The 16,188-nt window shown below is 43.1% G+C and overlaps 1 protein-coding gene across 1 annotated transcript in view; it reads right to left on the bottom strand.

Annotated features, from left to right (window-relative positions):
• LOC147979944 (uncharacterized) overlaps positions 1–15,493 on the bottom strand; it is a 40,171-nt gene extending 24,678 nt beyond the window's left edge. Inside the window, exon 1 of the mRNA XM_087515409.1 lies at positions 15,152–15,493. Coding sequence (XP_087371535.1) covers positions 15,152–15,493 — 342 coding nt within the window. The remainder of the gene's footprint in view (positions 1–15,151) is intronic.
• Positions 15,494–16,188: the final 695 nt, after the last annotated feature.

Raw genomic sequence — 16,188 nt, 5'->3', positions numbered from 1 at the left:
CTTTGCCACAAATACGATGTCAACTACATGATCATGCATAGCAATATGACAATGATGGAGCGTGTCATAATAAACGGAACGGTGGAAAGTTGCATGGCAATATATCTCAGAATGGCTATGGAAATGCCATAATAGGTAGGTATGGTGGCTGTTTTGAGGAAGATATATGGTGGGTTTATGGTACCGGCGAAAGTTGCGCGGTACTAGAGAGGCTAGGAATGGTGGAAGGGTGAGAGTGCGTATAATCCATGGACTCAACATTAGTCATAAAGAACTCACATACTTATTGCAAAAATCTATTAGTTATCGAAACAAAGTACTACGCGCATGCTGCTAGGGGGATAGATTGGTAGGAAAAGACCATCGCTCGTCCCCGACCGCCACTCATAAGGAGGACAATGAATAAATAAATCATGCTCCGACTTCATCACATAACGGTTCACCATACGTTCATGCTATGGGAGTCGCAAACTTCAACACAAGTATTTCTCAAATTCACACCTACTCAACTAGCATGACTCTAATATTACCATCCTCATATCTCAAAACAATCATCAAGTATCAAACTTCTCATAGTATTCAATGCACTCTATATGAAAGTTTTACTAATCTTGGATACCTAGCATATTAGCAAATTACCATGCTATTTAAGACTCTCAAAATAATCTAAGTTAAGCATGAGAGTTCATCTATTTCTTCAAAACAAAACTACCACCATGCTCTAAAAGATATAAGTGAAGCACTAGAGAAAATGACAAACTTCTCCGAAAGATATTAGTGAAGATCAATGAGTAGTCGAATAATTATGCAACTATGTGAAGACTCTCTAACATTTAATAATTTCAGATCTTGGTATTTTATTCAAACAGCAAGAAAATCAAAATAAAATGACATTCTAAGAATGGCAAACATCATGTGAAGAAGCAAAAACTTAGGATCGACCGAAACTAACAGATAGTTGTTGAAGAAGAAAGGTGGGATGCCAACCGGGGCATCCCCAAGCTTAGACGCTTGAGACTTCTTGAAATATTATCCTGGGGTGCCTTGGGCATCCCCAAGCTTAGACGCTTGAGACTTCTTGAAATATTATCCTGGGGTGCCTTGGGCATCCCCAAGCTTGAGCTTTTGTGTCTCCTTAATTCCTCTCATATCACAGTCTGCCTAAATCTCACAAGCTTCATCCACACAAAACTCAACAAGGACTCGTGAGATAAGTTAGTATAAACCATTGCAAAAACCTTATCATACTCTACTGTAGAAAATCACTAAATTATTATTCAACATTGCATACTAAATGCCTCTGCATATTTAATAGTCCTATCCTCAAGTAGAATCATTAAAGAAGCAAACATATGCAAACAATGCAAGCATAACAGCAATCTGCCTAAACAGTTCTGAAATAGTCCTATCGTGAGATAAGTCTGTAAAGAGTGCAACAAGATCCATACTTCCCTAGCTCCAACAATTATGAAAGAAAATTCCCACTGTAGTAAATTTATCATATATTAATATGCAAAAGGTTTCAACATTTTATCACATTCTTACTTTTCCAGGGAATTATTGCAACAGCGGTAAACTTTCTGTTTTCAAACAGCAACATCTGGACTTCTAAAATAGCCATATTAAAGGCTATCAATGCCACTTTTATTGAAATAAAAGATGCAAAACATTTTTCCAAATAACAGCAAGAAAATCCTAACAAAATAAATTGACGCTCCAAGAAAAACACATATCATGTGGTGAATAAAAATATAGCTCCAAGTAAAGTTACCGATGAACGAAGATGAAAGAGGGGAAGATGAAAGAGGGGAAGACGAAAGAGGGGATGCCTTCCGAGGCATCCCCAAGCTTAGGCTCTTGGATATCCTTGAATGTTAACTTGGGGTGTCTTGGGCATCCCCAAGCTTAGGCTCTTGCCACTCCTTATTCCATAGTCCATCGAATCCTTACCCAAAACTTGAAAACTTCACAACACAAAACTTAACAGAAAACTCGTAAGCTCCGTTAGTATAAAAAAATAAATCACCACTTCAAGGTACTGTAATGAACTCATTATTTATTTATATTTGTGTTAAACCTACTGTATTCCAGCTTCTCTATGGTTTATAAACTCTTTTACTAGCCATAGATTCATCAAAATAAGTAAACAACACATGAAAAACAGAATCTGTCAAAAACAGAACAGTCTGTAGTAATCTGGATCAAACGTATACTTCTGGAACTCATAAAATTCTAAAATAAATTTCTGGACGTGAGGAATTTATCTATTAATCATATTAAAGAATAATTAACTAAATATAACTCTCCAATAAAAAAATGGCAGCAATTCTCGTGAGCGCTAAAGTTTCTGTTTTTTACAGCAAGATCAACAAGACTTTCCCCAAGTCTTCCCAAAGGTTCTACTTGGAACAAACACTAATTAAAACATAAAACCACATATAATCAGAGGCTAGATGAATTATTTATTACTAAATAGGAGCAAAAAAAAGGAAAAAATAAAATTGGGTTGCCTCCCATCAAGCGCTATCGTTTAACGCCCCTAGCTAGGCATGATGATTTCAATGATGCTCACATAAAAGAAAAGAATTGAAACATAAAGAGAGCATCATGAAGAATATGACTAGCACATTTAAGTCTAATATACTTCCTATGCATGGGGATTTTGTGAGCAAACAACTTGTGGTAACAAGAATCAACTTGCATAGGAAGGTAAAACAAGCATAACTTCAAAACTTTAAGCACATAGGGAGGAAAATTGATATTATTGCAATTCCTACAAGCATATATTCCTCCCTCATAATAATTTTCAGTAGCATCATGAATGAATTCAACAATATAACCAGCACCTAAATCATTCTTTTCATGATCTACAAGCATAGAAATTTTATTACTCTCCACATAAGCAAAATTCTTCTCATTCGGAATAGTGGGAGCATCATAAGAGACTCGAATACTATTAATTGTTTCCACATTAAAAGAGTAATGTTCAGAAAAGGGGTAACCATAATCATGACAAGTTTTATAAATATAATCCTCACTACTTTTTATAGCATATGTATCATCACAATAATTATCATAAGTAGGAGGCATGTTATTATCATTATAAATTTGCTCATCAAAACTTGGGGGACAAAAAATATCATCTTCATCAAACATAGCTTCCCCAAGCTTGTGGCTTTGCATATCATTAGCATCATGGATATTCAAGGAATTCATACTAACAACATTGCAATCATGCTCATCATTCAAACATTTAGTGCCAAACATTTTATAGATTTCTTCTTCTAGCACTTGAGCACAATTTTCCTTTCCATCATACTCACGAAAGATATTAAAAAGGTGAAGCGTATGAGACAAACTCAATTCCATTTTTTTAATAGTTTTCTTTTATAAACTAAACTAGTGATAAAACAAGAAACTAAAAGACTCGATTGCAAGATCTAAAGATATACCTTCAAGCACTCACCTCCCCGGCAACGGCGCCAGAAAAGAGGTTGATGTCTACTGCACAACCTTCTTCTTGTAGACGTTGTTGGGCCTCCAAGTGCAGAGGTTTGTAGGACAGTAGCAAATTTCCCTCAAGTGGATGACCTAAGGTTTATCAATCCATAGGAGGCGTAGGATGAAGATGGTCTCTCTCAAGAAACCCTGCAACCAAATAACAAAGAGTCACTTGTGTCCCCAACACACCCAATACAATGCACTACAAAAAATACACTTCCATGATGATACGTGTTTGTCACAGTAGGTCGCTTTTTTTGTCATGCATGTACATCCATGACAAATTTATGACAGAACCAAGATAGTCATACCTGTGCTGTCGTAGAAGTGTTCCATGACATTACCAAAATCATCATCACGGAAGTGTCCACTTCCATGACGATAAATCGCGCGTCATAGAAGTGCTTTCGTCAAGGGTGACCGACACGTGGCATCCACCATAACGGAACATCGTTAAGCTATCGGGTCAGGTTTTGGATCCGATAAACCGTTAACAGCCCCGACCAATGGGGATTTTCCACGTGTAAAATCATCATTGGCTAGAGGAAACACGTGTCAACTCATCGTTGGGACAGATGTCAACCACTCATTGGACGGAAGGCGCCTATGATACGTCGACACATGGCACGGCCCAATAGAGGCCCATTCCTGTGAAAGGCCGGTCCATTTGACTTGGTCAAAAGCTGGCAGGGCGGCCCATGGAAAGCATGTTAACGACCTATTCGAATATAGCCCATTTACAGCCCACTAACCCAAGGCCCGTTACGCCCTATCCGAATTAGGCCCAGTAGCATCATCCGGGCCATCCAATATGATTCCAGCCCGTTTTCACTTCTGGCCCATGTATGGCCCATGACGTCTTTGGGCCCATATGAGTCCCTATGTAACTCTTGGCCTACTAACGGCCCGTGGTGAAACTGGCCCGTAATGAACAGTGTATCACTTTACACCCATTAACGGCCCGTGGTGAAACTGGCGCGTAATGAACAGTGTATCACTTTATACCCATTAACGGCCCGTTAGTCCATTGGGCCATTTCCAACCCATGTTATCTTTCGGCCTTCTCAGAGCCCATTTATTCTTGGGTTCATTTCCAGCATTCGTTTACTTACGGCCCGTTACTGTCATTTTCTGCTTGTGGGCCAAATTTAGCTTGTGGTTACAGTCGGCCCGTTTGTGGTCCGTTAATTCGTTGGGCCGTTTTCATAGCATCATCAAATACGGCCTATTAACGATGGCTCATTATGGTTGGCCCATGAACGGACGATTCCAACTCTAGCCCGTTTACGGCCATAATGAGGCCTGTTATTGGCCCATGTTTGGCCAATCGATCATACGGCCCGTATAAGGCCCATTGATGATACGGCCCGTAGAAGGCCCAATGTTTCTACGGCCCGTAGAAGGCCCATTGTTTCTACGGCCCGTAGAAGGCCTACTGTTTCCACAGCCCATAGAAGGCCCACTATTTCTACGGCCCGTAGGAGGCCCAGTGTCACTACAGTAAATATTAGCCCATGGTTATTGTGGCCTAGTTTTAAAAAATAGGTTATTGCAGCCACTAGCAAACCGTGGAAAAAGAACTGCATTGACTACAAGCAAACAAATAAACAAAACAAGGAAATAAATAAGCGAGCAACTTATGCTAGGCTATCACGGCTATTACACATATTACATCCACTGGGCATCAAAGTTTGCCACCAGTGCAAATATAGGGAACACACTAGCATATAAACGCCGCAGCAAAACAAGTCCAGAACTGAAACCACTTCAGAAGAGCTCAAGAAACAATATCCTGGGTACCCATAATGCTGGCAAGATGCTTAGCAAGCTTATTAACTTTCTCTTGTTTGGCGCTTAAATCCTCCAGCGCTTGCTGTTGCACAAGAAAGTACGCATTTGAATTCTGCAGGGACTTCCTCAGTCCTTCGGCTTCTTGCCGCAGCACAGCTGACTGATGCCTTTCAGCTTGTAGCTGAGACTGAAGAAGCCAAAGTGATTCAGGCAGCGTGTTGGAAGAGCTTGTGCGAGCGGTACTGGCCAGTAACTCGAACATTACATCAACGCAGGACTGTGGGGTTTTCTCACTGTCTACAAGATCGTTTTTATCACCTTTCTTGGAGACTAACAGGGTTGTCTCACTATCTTGAACCTTATCTGCATTACTTTCTCTACCATTGCATAGTGGGGTGCTCTTCTCCAATATTCTGTTTGTATACTACAAGAGAAACAAGTAGACACATCACAGGTTTAGCTTGTAGTATACGAAACTCATTTTGGTAAACCGGTTCAGTAGTACGGTGGACAGGATAACAACATGAAACAAACATATATCTATGTACTATGGTCACTGTATTGTCCATATCATTCTAGTTTATGTTCCCTAATCAAGATAGAGACACAATTCAACTCATATATTTTTAAGACATAGCAGCATAGACAGAATATAAGTGTGAGAAACTACACAGCATTGGCAACACTTGTAATGTGCATCACATGAGAACATAACTGTTTATGCAACTTAAACTGAAATCAACATAGAGCAAGAAGTTAGAACAACAATCCAGTTAAAGAAATAGGTTTAAAACATACCTGTTGCGCCATTGGAGTTTCAATTGGATCCTTCAAATTCGAAAGTAGTTGGTATGAGTAAATACAGTGATGCAACAGCAAAGGAGTATGGACCATAGCTACGGAATCTGACCCGAGAACAGTTACTCTTCTGCTTTAAACGTGGAGTTTGGGTTAGCTGTGGTGGTCTTCGTGCTTTGGGCACTGCAGTAGCTTTACAAACTGCTCGTGTGGGGGTACTCTGTGGTGGACATGGTGCTTTGTCAACTATAAGTGGGTTACTATCCGGTGGGGTTGCGGATAGATGGGTTGTAGCTGGTTCTCTGTCCAACGGTGTAAGTGTGCAATCTGGAAGAGTCTCGATTATGTGTGGTGGGGCTAGTTTGTGGGCCAGTACAACCATGGTTCTATCTGCATCAACGGGTAGCACTGTCTTTTGTGAAGAACGGGTTTTTGCTCCCTTAGATACTGCCATCACCCCCTCCAATTCAAATGGTTGATAAACAAGAAAAGAAATTGAACGTACAGATATTGTATGATAGACAGATGTGGTAATTCACATGTATGTTGTCTAACCAAACAGGACAGCATGACACAATTTCACATATATGATGCCTAACTAAACATGATAGCATGACACAGTTTCAGATATATGATGGATAACTTAACAGGATATAATGGCATAATTCAACATATGATGAGTACCTAAATAGGATGGCATAACTAAACTATATGATGTCTTTCTAAAGTAGGTTGGGATGAAATAATTCACATACATGTTGTCTAAGTATACAGGATGGCATCATATAATTGACATAATTGATTCATATACTAAGCAACTTGCACTCGCATGTATGATCTCTAAACTAAGCAGATAGAATTCAATAGTGTGCATATGATGTCTAAACTAAGAAATGCAAGACACCATATGCATCATATGAGAAATATAAATATTGCAACTTAGAGCATACACCTTAGGTGGGATATAGGACTGGTCATCTGTCTCTGAATCCTCCTTTGAGGAGCTCCCTGTAACCATCGAGATATATGCTTCAACAGGTACCATTGCCTGCTCTGAAGACCTTGTTTTCACTCTAGATTTTTCCATAACCGGCTCAAATGGCTGATACACATGAAGAGTAGTTCAATATACACAGATTGTCGACAAATGGGATACGTAATGAAAAAAAGATGGCATGAGATAATTCACATATATGATGCCTGGCTCCATGGCGGTGCATAATATATGATAACTGGCCGAAAAATGGCATTGCATAATTCACATATCTGATATAGAAAGCAAACAGGAGGCATTCACACAAAGCATGTCTAATCTAAGCAGATGGCATGGCAATGCAAGATATGCAAGATATGAGCAATATAACCCAGCCAAGTTAGAGCATCCACCTGGGGGGAGGGGAATACGACTGGTCATCTCTCTCTGAATCCTCCTCTGAGTAGCTATCTGTAACCAACAAGAAATCTGCATCGACAGGTAGCACTGACTGCTCAGAAGACCTTGTTTTCACTCCAGATTTTCCAATGACCGACTCAAATGGCTGATGCACAGGAAGAGTAGATGAATGTATAAACATTGTTGACAAATGGAATACATTATGGAAAAAATATGGCACGATACAATTCACATATACGACGACTGGCTAAACAGGATGGCATTGCATGATTCACGTATATGATGCCTGGCTAAAGCATATGGCATTGCATAATTCCCATATACTCCCTCCGTTCCTAAATAATTTTCTTTTAAGAGATTTCAAATGGACTACCATATACGGATGTATAAAGACATATTTTAGAGTGTAGATTCACTCATTTTGTTCCGTATCTAGTCACTTATTGAAATCTCTAAAAAGACAAATATTTAGGAATGGTGGGAGTATGATATAGAAACCAAACAGGTGGCATTCACACAAAGCAAATCTAAACTAAGCTGACGACATATAAGATGTATAATGTAAGCAATGCAAGCCGCCATATGCATGATATGACCAACATCAGCATGCCAGGTTAGAGCAAACACCTCAGGTGGTAAACAGGCGTGGTCAGCTCCTTCTGAATCTCCATCTGAACAGTTATCTTCCTCTAGAATACAATCTGGAAATGCGGGAGGGGGGAGAGGCGTCTGCATGACATTATATTCACACGCAATGGTCTTCTCTTTTTGTCTACATGTTCAGTATGATTGTGTATAATATCTGACATGCATAATAATAAAAATAGTTAGATTTTGTAAGGCCTAAGGGGTGCATGCAAAAATCAAGACTGATGGTAGAAAACGAGTGGATGGATCCAAAACTAATGATACCAGGTAGATTATAGCTTCAGTTTAAAAAGATAGACAATGGATCATCTATTGTTTCTTGCCCACCCAACATGAACCACATAGAAGACCCCAGATGAACCAGATAGTAGACAGATAATATTCGTTGATGGCTCGATATGAGACCCATGGGCAATTCAAAACTCAAGATTGAACGATAAAGTAGCAGGTAATAATAACCGATGTATAACGTAAGCAAACACGAAAGACTGCGACCTCTCTTCCGGAACTGTGTAGTCCTCAGGTTCATCTGCTCAGTCGGTGATGGTAATGCGGTTGGCGTGGCTGCCGGCAACGGGGAAGATGATCTGAGGCGGCGAAAGGAAGTCTGCAGGGGGGAGCAGGACATAACACACAGAGTTTTCTTTGACGCCTATCTGAAAATGAAGTAAATCTGTAAGGGCTCCTTAGAATTGGAGGATTTTATAAACGCAGGGACAGGAAAAACACAGGAATAGGATAGGAATGCACGTGCAAAACATAGCATTTGGAAACATAGGATTTCAGTCAACCTGTGTGTTTGGCTCACATGAATTGGAAGAACAGAGGAATGGAGAAATAAAGTGATGCGACGAGTGTACAACCTCTTTGGCATAGCCTTGTGGACCTCAACATCATTGGGTTGGACATGGAGGATGGTGATGATGCTGGTGTGACTATCGGAGGCGGGGAAGAAGATCCAAGGCCTCTGGAAACGGCGCCAAGGGTACTGCTCCGCTGTGATGGACGGTTCCGTCGTTGGAGCAGCTCTGCTAAGGTGTACGGAGACGAGGCTGAAGCATGACAAGACAGACAATGTTAATCTGAAGTGGGACCCTAATATCATCTGCAATAGATGATGTAAAATACATCACCAAAAAGTGCTAGATGTAAAACGCATCAGCCGCGCCACGGCCACTCCGACAGATGCTGTAAGTACTGTTCACTCTGAACTTAACTGAAGAAAATGAACTTCACAGTCGAAACTGAATTTTACTGTCGAAACTGATTGAACTAGTAACAGAGCATTGCAATAGATGTTTAGGGCGTTCGAGCACTAGTAGCAGAGAAGCAGTGATCTAAATCAGCAGACGCTCGAGCAGGGAACGCACTAGCAGAGAGCAAGTCGTGCAGTAGCACTGTGAGCGAGTGCTAAAGCAGCAACTCCTATAGCCGCCGGAGGTCGTGCAGCAGCAACAGCGGCATGAACGAAAGCAGGAGCAGTGCAGTAGCGCGACCGACAACAAGAACAGAGCCGCAGCGTGAGCGAGAGCCAGAGCAGCTGCAGCTAGTGCCGTTGTGGAAGTCGCCGCCGAGGAAGCAACGACATGGGGGAGAGACGTCGTGGATGATGTGGCCGGCGATGGCGCCGTCGATGGAGACATGCCATGTCTGCTCAGTATCGAGCACCGGCAGCCCCGTGAGATCAAATAAAAGATAAAATGCAGCGGTGAGTGCAGAACCTCCTTGGTTGTGCCGAGTTGGCCTCGGCTTCATCGGAGGAATTGGTGAGGGTGCTGCAGTTTCGGTGGGGCAGGTCAAGATGGCGCTGTGGGGATTGAGGTGGCGTGATAGACGAGGCGAACGTCGGGGCAGCTCCTTGGAGGTGGAGGACGGGGCGGCTGATCCGGTGGGACGACGAGATCGACAACGGATCCTCGTCTGGTGCAGTGGATGAGGGACGGCGAGCTGTTGCGGTGGACGACGTAGTCGGGGAAGAGTCTCTGGCTGGGCGGCGGTCGAGAGGCCGACGGAGGAGCGTGGGGTTTCGCGGGTTTTGGCGGCCTCGGTGTACGAATGGGGGGCGAAGGGGGAGGGGGGAGCCAAGCTTAGGGACGCGCTTGTCCGAAATGTAGGGTAAGTTACCAGCGTACCCCGACCGGTTTTGACACCGCGACGTGGAGCTTCATTTTCGGCTAAGGGGTAGAAGGGGGATTTCGCGTGTCTGGGCTGCAGGAGCGATTTCGGATGAGGAGGGAGTTCTCGCGCGCGTCCAAATTTCAGGATAACAAGGCGCGGCGCGGGCTGAAGAAGCAGGAGTTTCAAAGCAGGTGAGACAAAAGATACTCGAGCTTGAAAATTTCGGGATAACAAGGTGCGGATTCCTTGTTCGGCAGAACAAACTTAACGTGTAAAAAAACAATTCATACAAGACACAAGAGAGTCATGTCCCCTTTTACTATATTGCTATAGATGCCATTGAAAAAACTACAAGAAAAATGTAAAAAAAATCGGGAGAACAAGATTACCCTGCACAGTACCAAATCGATTCGCACTTCCCTCAACATGAACAAAAAACAAATCAATTCCCACCAAAGAAAGAGTAATGTCCCTTTTTATATGATTACAGATGCCATGATCTCGAATTTTTATTTTTGAATCCACGTTATGTTGAATTCGAATATATCGTTAGGTGACCTTCGGTTTATAATTGATGTAGTCGTACATTTTGATCTTCCATCATATATGAACATTTCACTCCACCATGTGAACATATATATTGTCGTCTACCACATGGACTAAATTTGAATCAATTTTCCTTATTTGAATACGATTGTTGTCAAGTTACAAAATAATTTAAATATTATCTTGATAACAAAAAACATACATATAGCAGTAATCATATTTCACTATGAACTACATGTACCATACGCTCTCCAATTCAAATATTTGTATCCATTTTATGTTGAATTCAAATCATAGTACATTATTGGTCTAGGTAGCGAGATGTTTGGGATAATCTAAACCCTGTTTTCATACGTATAATTTTTGGCTGAATTGGGACAAGTATTCGTATAAGCCTCTTGGAAAACCGGAGATTCTCTCAACAAGCCTCGTGGTTCCGAGAGAGAACGTGTCACCTTTGTGTGCGAAATGATATACGCTGCCCCCCCTGATTTTATTTACAGAGGCAACATAGAACTATATGAGTGCCCTATTAAATTTTGGAATTATTTCGGGTTCATTTGGCCTTTTTATACATTAATTGAGTTTCTGGACTTTTAATGTCCATAATCTAAATATGAATTGCATGCACATGCTCCGGTGGACCAAAGTGGGTTGAAAAATCACATGTGTGTCCTTGGTTGAATTTCTAGGTCCCATGGAAGAAATGAGAATGAAATTCAAACATCTGGGCGTCATGACTCAGCCAAGAACATCAAGAAACTTTGATTTTAAATTCATGTAAATACAAAACTCGCCTGGAAATCATGAAACTTGGCATGGTGTCATTTCATGGCACTAACATGTTGTGGTAAAAAAATTGGGCCGATTTGGAAGCTCGTGGTTCTAAGAGGGAACGTGCCACCTTTGAGTGTGAAACGATATACGCTGCCCCCCCTTTGAGTTTAACAAAGGCAATGTAGAACTACATTAGTGCCCTATTAAATTTTGGAATTATTATGGGTTCGTTTGTCGTTTTTATACATTAATTGAGTTTCTGGTCATTTAATGTGCATAAGTCAAATTTGAACTACAAGCACATGCTCTCGTGCACCAAAGTTGGTTGAAAAATCACATTTGTGTCCTCGGGTGAATTTCTAGGTCCCATGCAAGAAATGAGAATCAAATTCAAACATTTGGGCATCGTGGCTCGGCCGAGAACATTGAGAAACTCGGTTTTAAAATTCTTGTAAATCCAAAACACGTCTGAAAATCATGAAACTTGGCGTGGATCTCATGTCATGGTACTACCATGTTGTGGTAAAAAAATTGGCCGAATAGGAACAGATTTTGGTATAAGCTTCTTGCAAACCCAAGCTTCTCTCAAGAAGGCTCGTGGTTCTGAGAGGGAACGTGCCACCTTTGAGTGCGAAATGATATACGTTGTCCCCCTTGAGTTTATTTACAAAGGCAACATAGTACTACATGAGTGCCCTGTTAAATTTTGGAATTATTCCGGCTTCGTTTGGCCTTATTTACACATTAATTGAGTTTTTGGTCATTTAATGTGCATAATTCAAATTGAACTACAAGCACATGCTCCCGTGCACCAAAGTTGGTTGAAAACCACATTTGTGTCCTCGGGTGAATTTCTAGGTCCCATGCAAAAAATGAGAATCAAATTCAAACATCTGGGCATCGTGGCTCGATCGAGAACATTGAGAAACTTGGTTTTAAAATCATGAAACTTGGCATGGTGTCATGTGATGGTAGTACCATGCCATGGTAAAAAAAATTGGCCGAATAGGAACAAATTTTGGTATAAGCTTCTTGCAAATCAGAGCTTCTCTCAAGAAGGCTCGTGGTTCTGGGAGGGAACATGTCACCTTTGTGTGCATAATTCAAATTTGAAATACAAGAACATGTTCCAGTGCACCAGAGTTGGTTGAAAAATCACATGTGTGTCCTTGGGTAAATTTCTAGGTTACATGCAAGAACTGGGAATGAAATTCAAAATTCTGGGCGTCGTGGCTAGGTTGGAAACATTGAGAAACTTAGCTTTTTAATTCCTGTAAATCCAAAACACGCATGAAAATAATGAAACTTGGCTTGGTGCCATGACACGGCACCAACATGCTGTGGTAAATTTGCAGTACGATTTGCGAAGGCGCACACATTAACAATCAACAAAGTCATTTTGGAACAAGTGCTACCATGTTACAATCGGAAACACAAGTATTGTTGAAACCGTGGGCGTTCTACTTACTAGTACCATTTACGTGCCGCCACGCGTCCCCATTTTTTATTAGCTAGGAGGTGCCGTGCAGGGTAGCTATTTGAGTAGTGCGAGAGGCGTGCGATCAGACCCCTGCGCGTGCTTATCGGGAGGAGAGCCCTTTCACCTCCATCTGCCATCCACCTCTCTCCCAAGGTCTCCATTAATGGTGCCCGAGCCTCTGTTTAATGGCGTGGCTATGTCTCACTCGACTGAGATTTAAGAGAGAAAAAAGAAAATCTGAAAGCACGAATCTTGATGTAAGATCCGACGGACCTATATAGCATCTGCTGTGACTTAGAAAAGACTGATGAATATATAAGGACGATTAATTTTTTTGATCAAAGAAGGGCTTGTCCCTTCAGATTTTCATTACTGAAAACCACCACAATTCACAAGAAGTTCAGCACAACTCCAGCCTAACACGAAGGACTAAAAGCTACCAGATTGAAATCGCAACATCCCAAGAGGCCAACAAAGGCCAAACATCCGTGCTAGAACCCAACATTATAACCGACGACACAATCCACATCCTAAACCAATTATTACATCAAAAGAAACCAGGAAACTGAAGGAAGCCTAGCAGCAACTAGAAGAACAACAACGCCAGGGTCGCTACAGCAAGAGTTTTCTTCATCCCAGCCTCGCAACATTGATCTTCCACAGAAAGAGAAGGACGAATAATTGTCTTACATAATTAGAAATATAATTAAAAAGCCACATGCAGCTACGCCCGAAATACACAAGGGCAAAAGAAGAAGGAAGACAAGGATCTGGCTCGCTGATCTCTACTTTCTTGATGCGTTGCTGCAGGCCGCGGGAACTAGTCTCCGCGGCGAGCGGCGATGAGCTCTTTTGTGTCCTCAATACGCTGCTTGAGAACATCCACGGATTCCTCCACCAGCCTTTGGCGCTCGTTGCGGAGCATGTCATTCTCATCCATAAGTTTCTTGACGATGACGCCGGTCCTCTTCAACAAGGCACTGGTCTCCTCCTGCTGGTCTGCACTTTGGATGATCTTCTCTCTCAGCAGGTCGTGCTCGGCCCGGAGCCTCTCACTGCCCTCCCTTAGTGCGCCGATAGCCTATTCAAACGAGGCTTTCATGTCGTCCTGCAACCTCGCAAAACGGGAGATCTGATCCATCTGTCCATGGACGATCGCACGCATGCGCCTATAACAGTCGTCGCCTGCACGCGAGAAATTTTCCCAGGCCGCCGCGGCGCGGCGGGACATCTCTACCGCATTCGTGGCGCGGCGGGATATCTCTGCTGCTTCCGCGATGCGGCAGGACCAGTATGCTGCATCGACGGTGCGGCGGGACCTCCGTGCTGCTTCAGCGGCGCGGCAGGACCTCTGTGCTGCTACTTCCGCGTGGCGGGACATGTCGGCTGCTCTCGCAGCGAGGCGGGACATCTCTCGTGCTTCCGCTTCCATGCTCGCCTCTCCCTGGTGGCAATCTCTCGACCCAGAACTCACGCTGGCCATGGCAGACGCAAGGGAAGGATGCTGAATGGCTTGTTTGTTTTTGTGGATGAGGACTTGAGGAGGAATGCGCAGTCATCTTGGCATACTAGTATTTATAACCGAGTACTAATACGCTCCTAAGTGGGAAACCGTTTAGGTTGTGATCGGTGTGAACAGGTTGCAATTCAATATAGCATGGAGTAATTTGGAATGTGATGAGACTCAAGCTCAAAATTTATTGACGGTTCAAGTTTCGAAGTGCGGCACTATTCCCGGATGGAGTACTTATTTTTCTACTCTTTCCTTTCCGGTTTTATAGGGCTTATCTCAAAATTTTAGTTTTTCCATTTTATAAGGCTCAATTTGGTTGTTCCCCAACACATGTTCAGATTCCAAGGTGCATTAAATCATTGCATGCAAGTATTAAGGTAAAATTGACCAATGCATGTACTTTATGCATGCATGCATTGCAATTAATGCATTGATAAACTTAATTTTTTATCGCCACCAAAACCCACCATTTCTTAAGCTAAAGTAGACCAAGGTAATCCCTATATTAGCATATTACTAAGATAAACAGAAGGCACTGTAGAAACATTTAGGACGTGAGCTTGTCAATCTGAATGTGGAGGGACACAAGCTTAGCCCCGGCCAGCAGCATGTGCAGAACTGTCAAGAAGGTCAACTCCTGCACGTCGACGTCGCCGGGATCCTTGCTGCTTGTCACCTCCATTTCCACCTTGACGGCGTCGGTCGTGCCTTTGGGCTCCCCCGGCGGGCCGTTCGCCCACAACTTGGCCACGTAGTGCGGCAGTGGGGACGCCCCCGCTCTGATGCAGACGACCGACACGACGATAGGCGCGCCGATGTCGAGCACGCCGCCGACCAAGAAAAACGCGCGGCGTTCCTCCTCCGTGAACAGCAAGAGCCGTGGCTCCGACAGTGGCACTTGCAGCTGGAGCACCTTGTCGTACTGCATCCTGTGCACGGGCATGAGATGCGCGGTGCTGATGTGGTGGTAGAGCGCCGGCGGCGGGCCTTCGTAGCCGCAGACGGGCACGGGGCATTTGCAGGGCGCGAGCGGACACACGCTCTGGTGATCGGTGAGCTTGTGGTAAGTGACGTATCGGTGATCTTGCCCTCCTCGTGCACAACCATCTCTCGACTTGGGCTGTGGTATTACAAAGCTTTACCATCACATATTTTATACTACTTCAAGCTGCATTAAATCAACACATGCAAGTATCAAAAGGAGAGTCACGGTATGCATGCATGCGTTGCAATTAATGCATCGGTAAACACAAATTATTGAAATATATCAAGTGCAGTGCTTTGATGTGTCGCGTCAACTCGTACATCAATGAGAAGTTTGATTATCCTCTCCCTCCCCGACTTTACTGCACCTGTCTTTGGCTGTATGACAGGTTGGCCACACACCTGTCGGGCCCACCTGTCATAGACACAAAGGCAGGAGCGTCCCTCCCTCGCCCATGAGCATGGTGGCTGGCAATACTAGGAGAAGCTTTCGCTACATGCTCTCCCTCCCGCACGCGGTGGACATGCAGCAGTTCAATCGGTGTCAGATGGCCAGAAGCGTACTATAGTACTCCTCAAGTGCAGTAGTACTCCATCATTGTTCAACTTCCCGAAGAGGCGAATAGCCAAGCGCAGCCC

The sequence above is a fragment of the Triticum urartu genome, chromosome 3A, assembly GCF_056163025.1.
Source record: "Triticum urartu cultivar PI428250 chromosome 3A, HENAU_Tu73, whole genome shotgun sequence".
NCBI lineage: Eukaryota > Viridiplantae > Streptophyta > Magnoliopsida > Poales > Poaceae > Triticum > Triticum urartu.
This window is presented reverse-complemented; position numbering and strand designations above follow the sequence as displayed.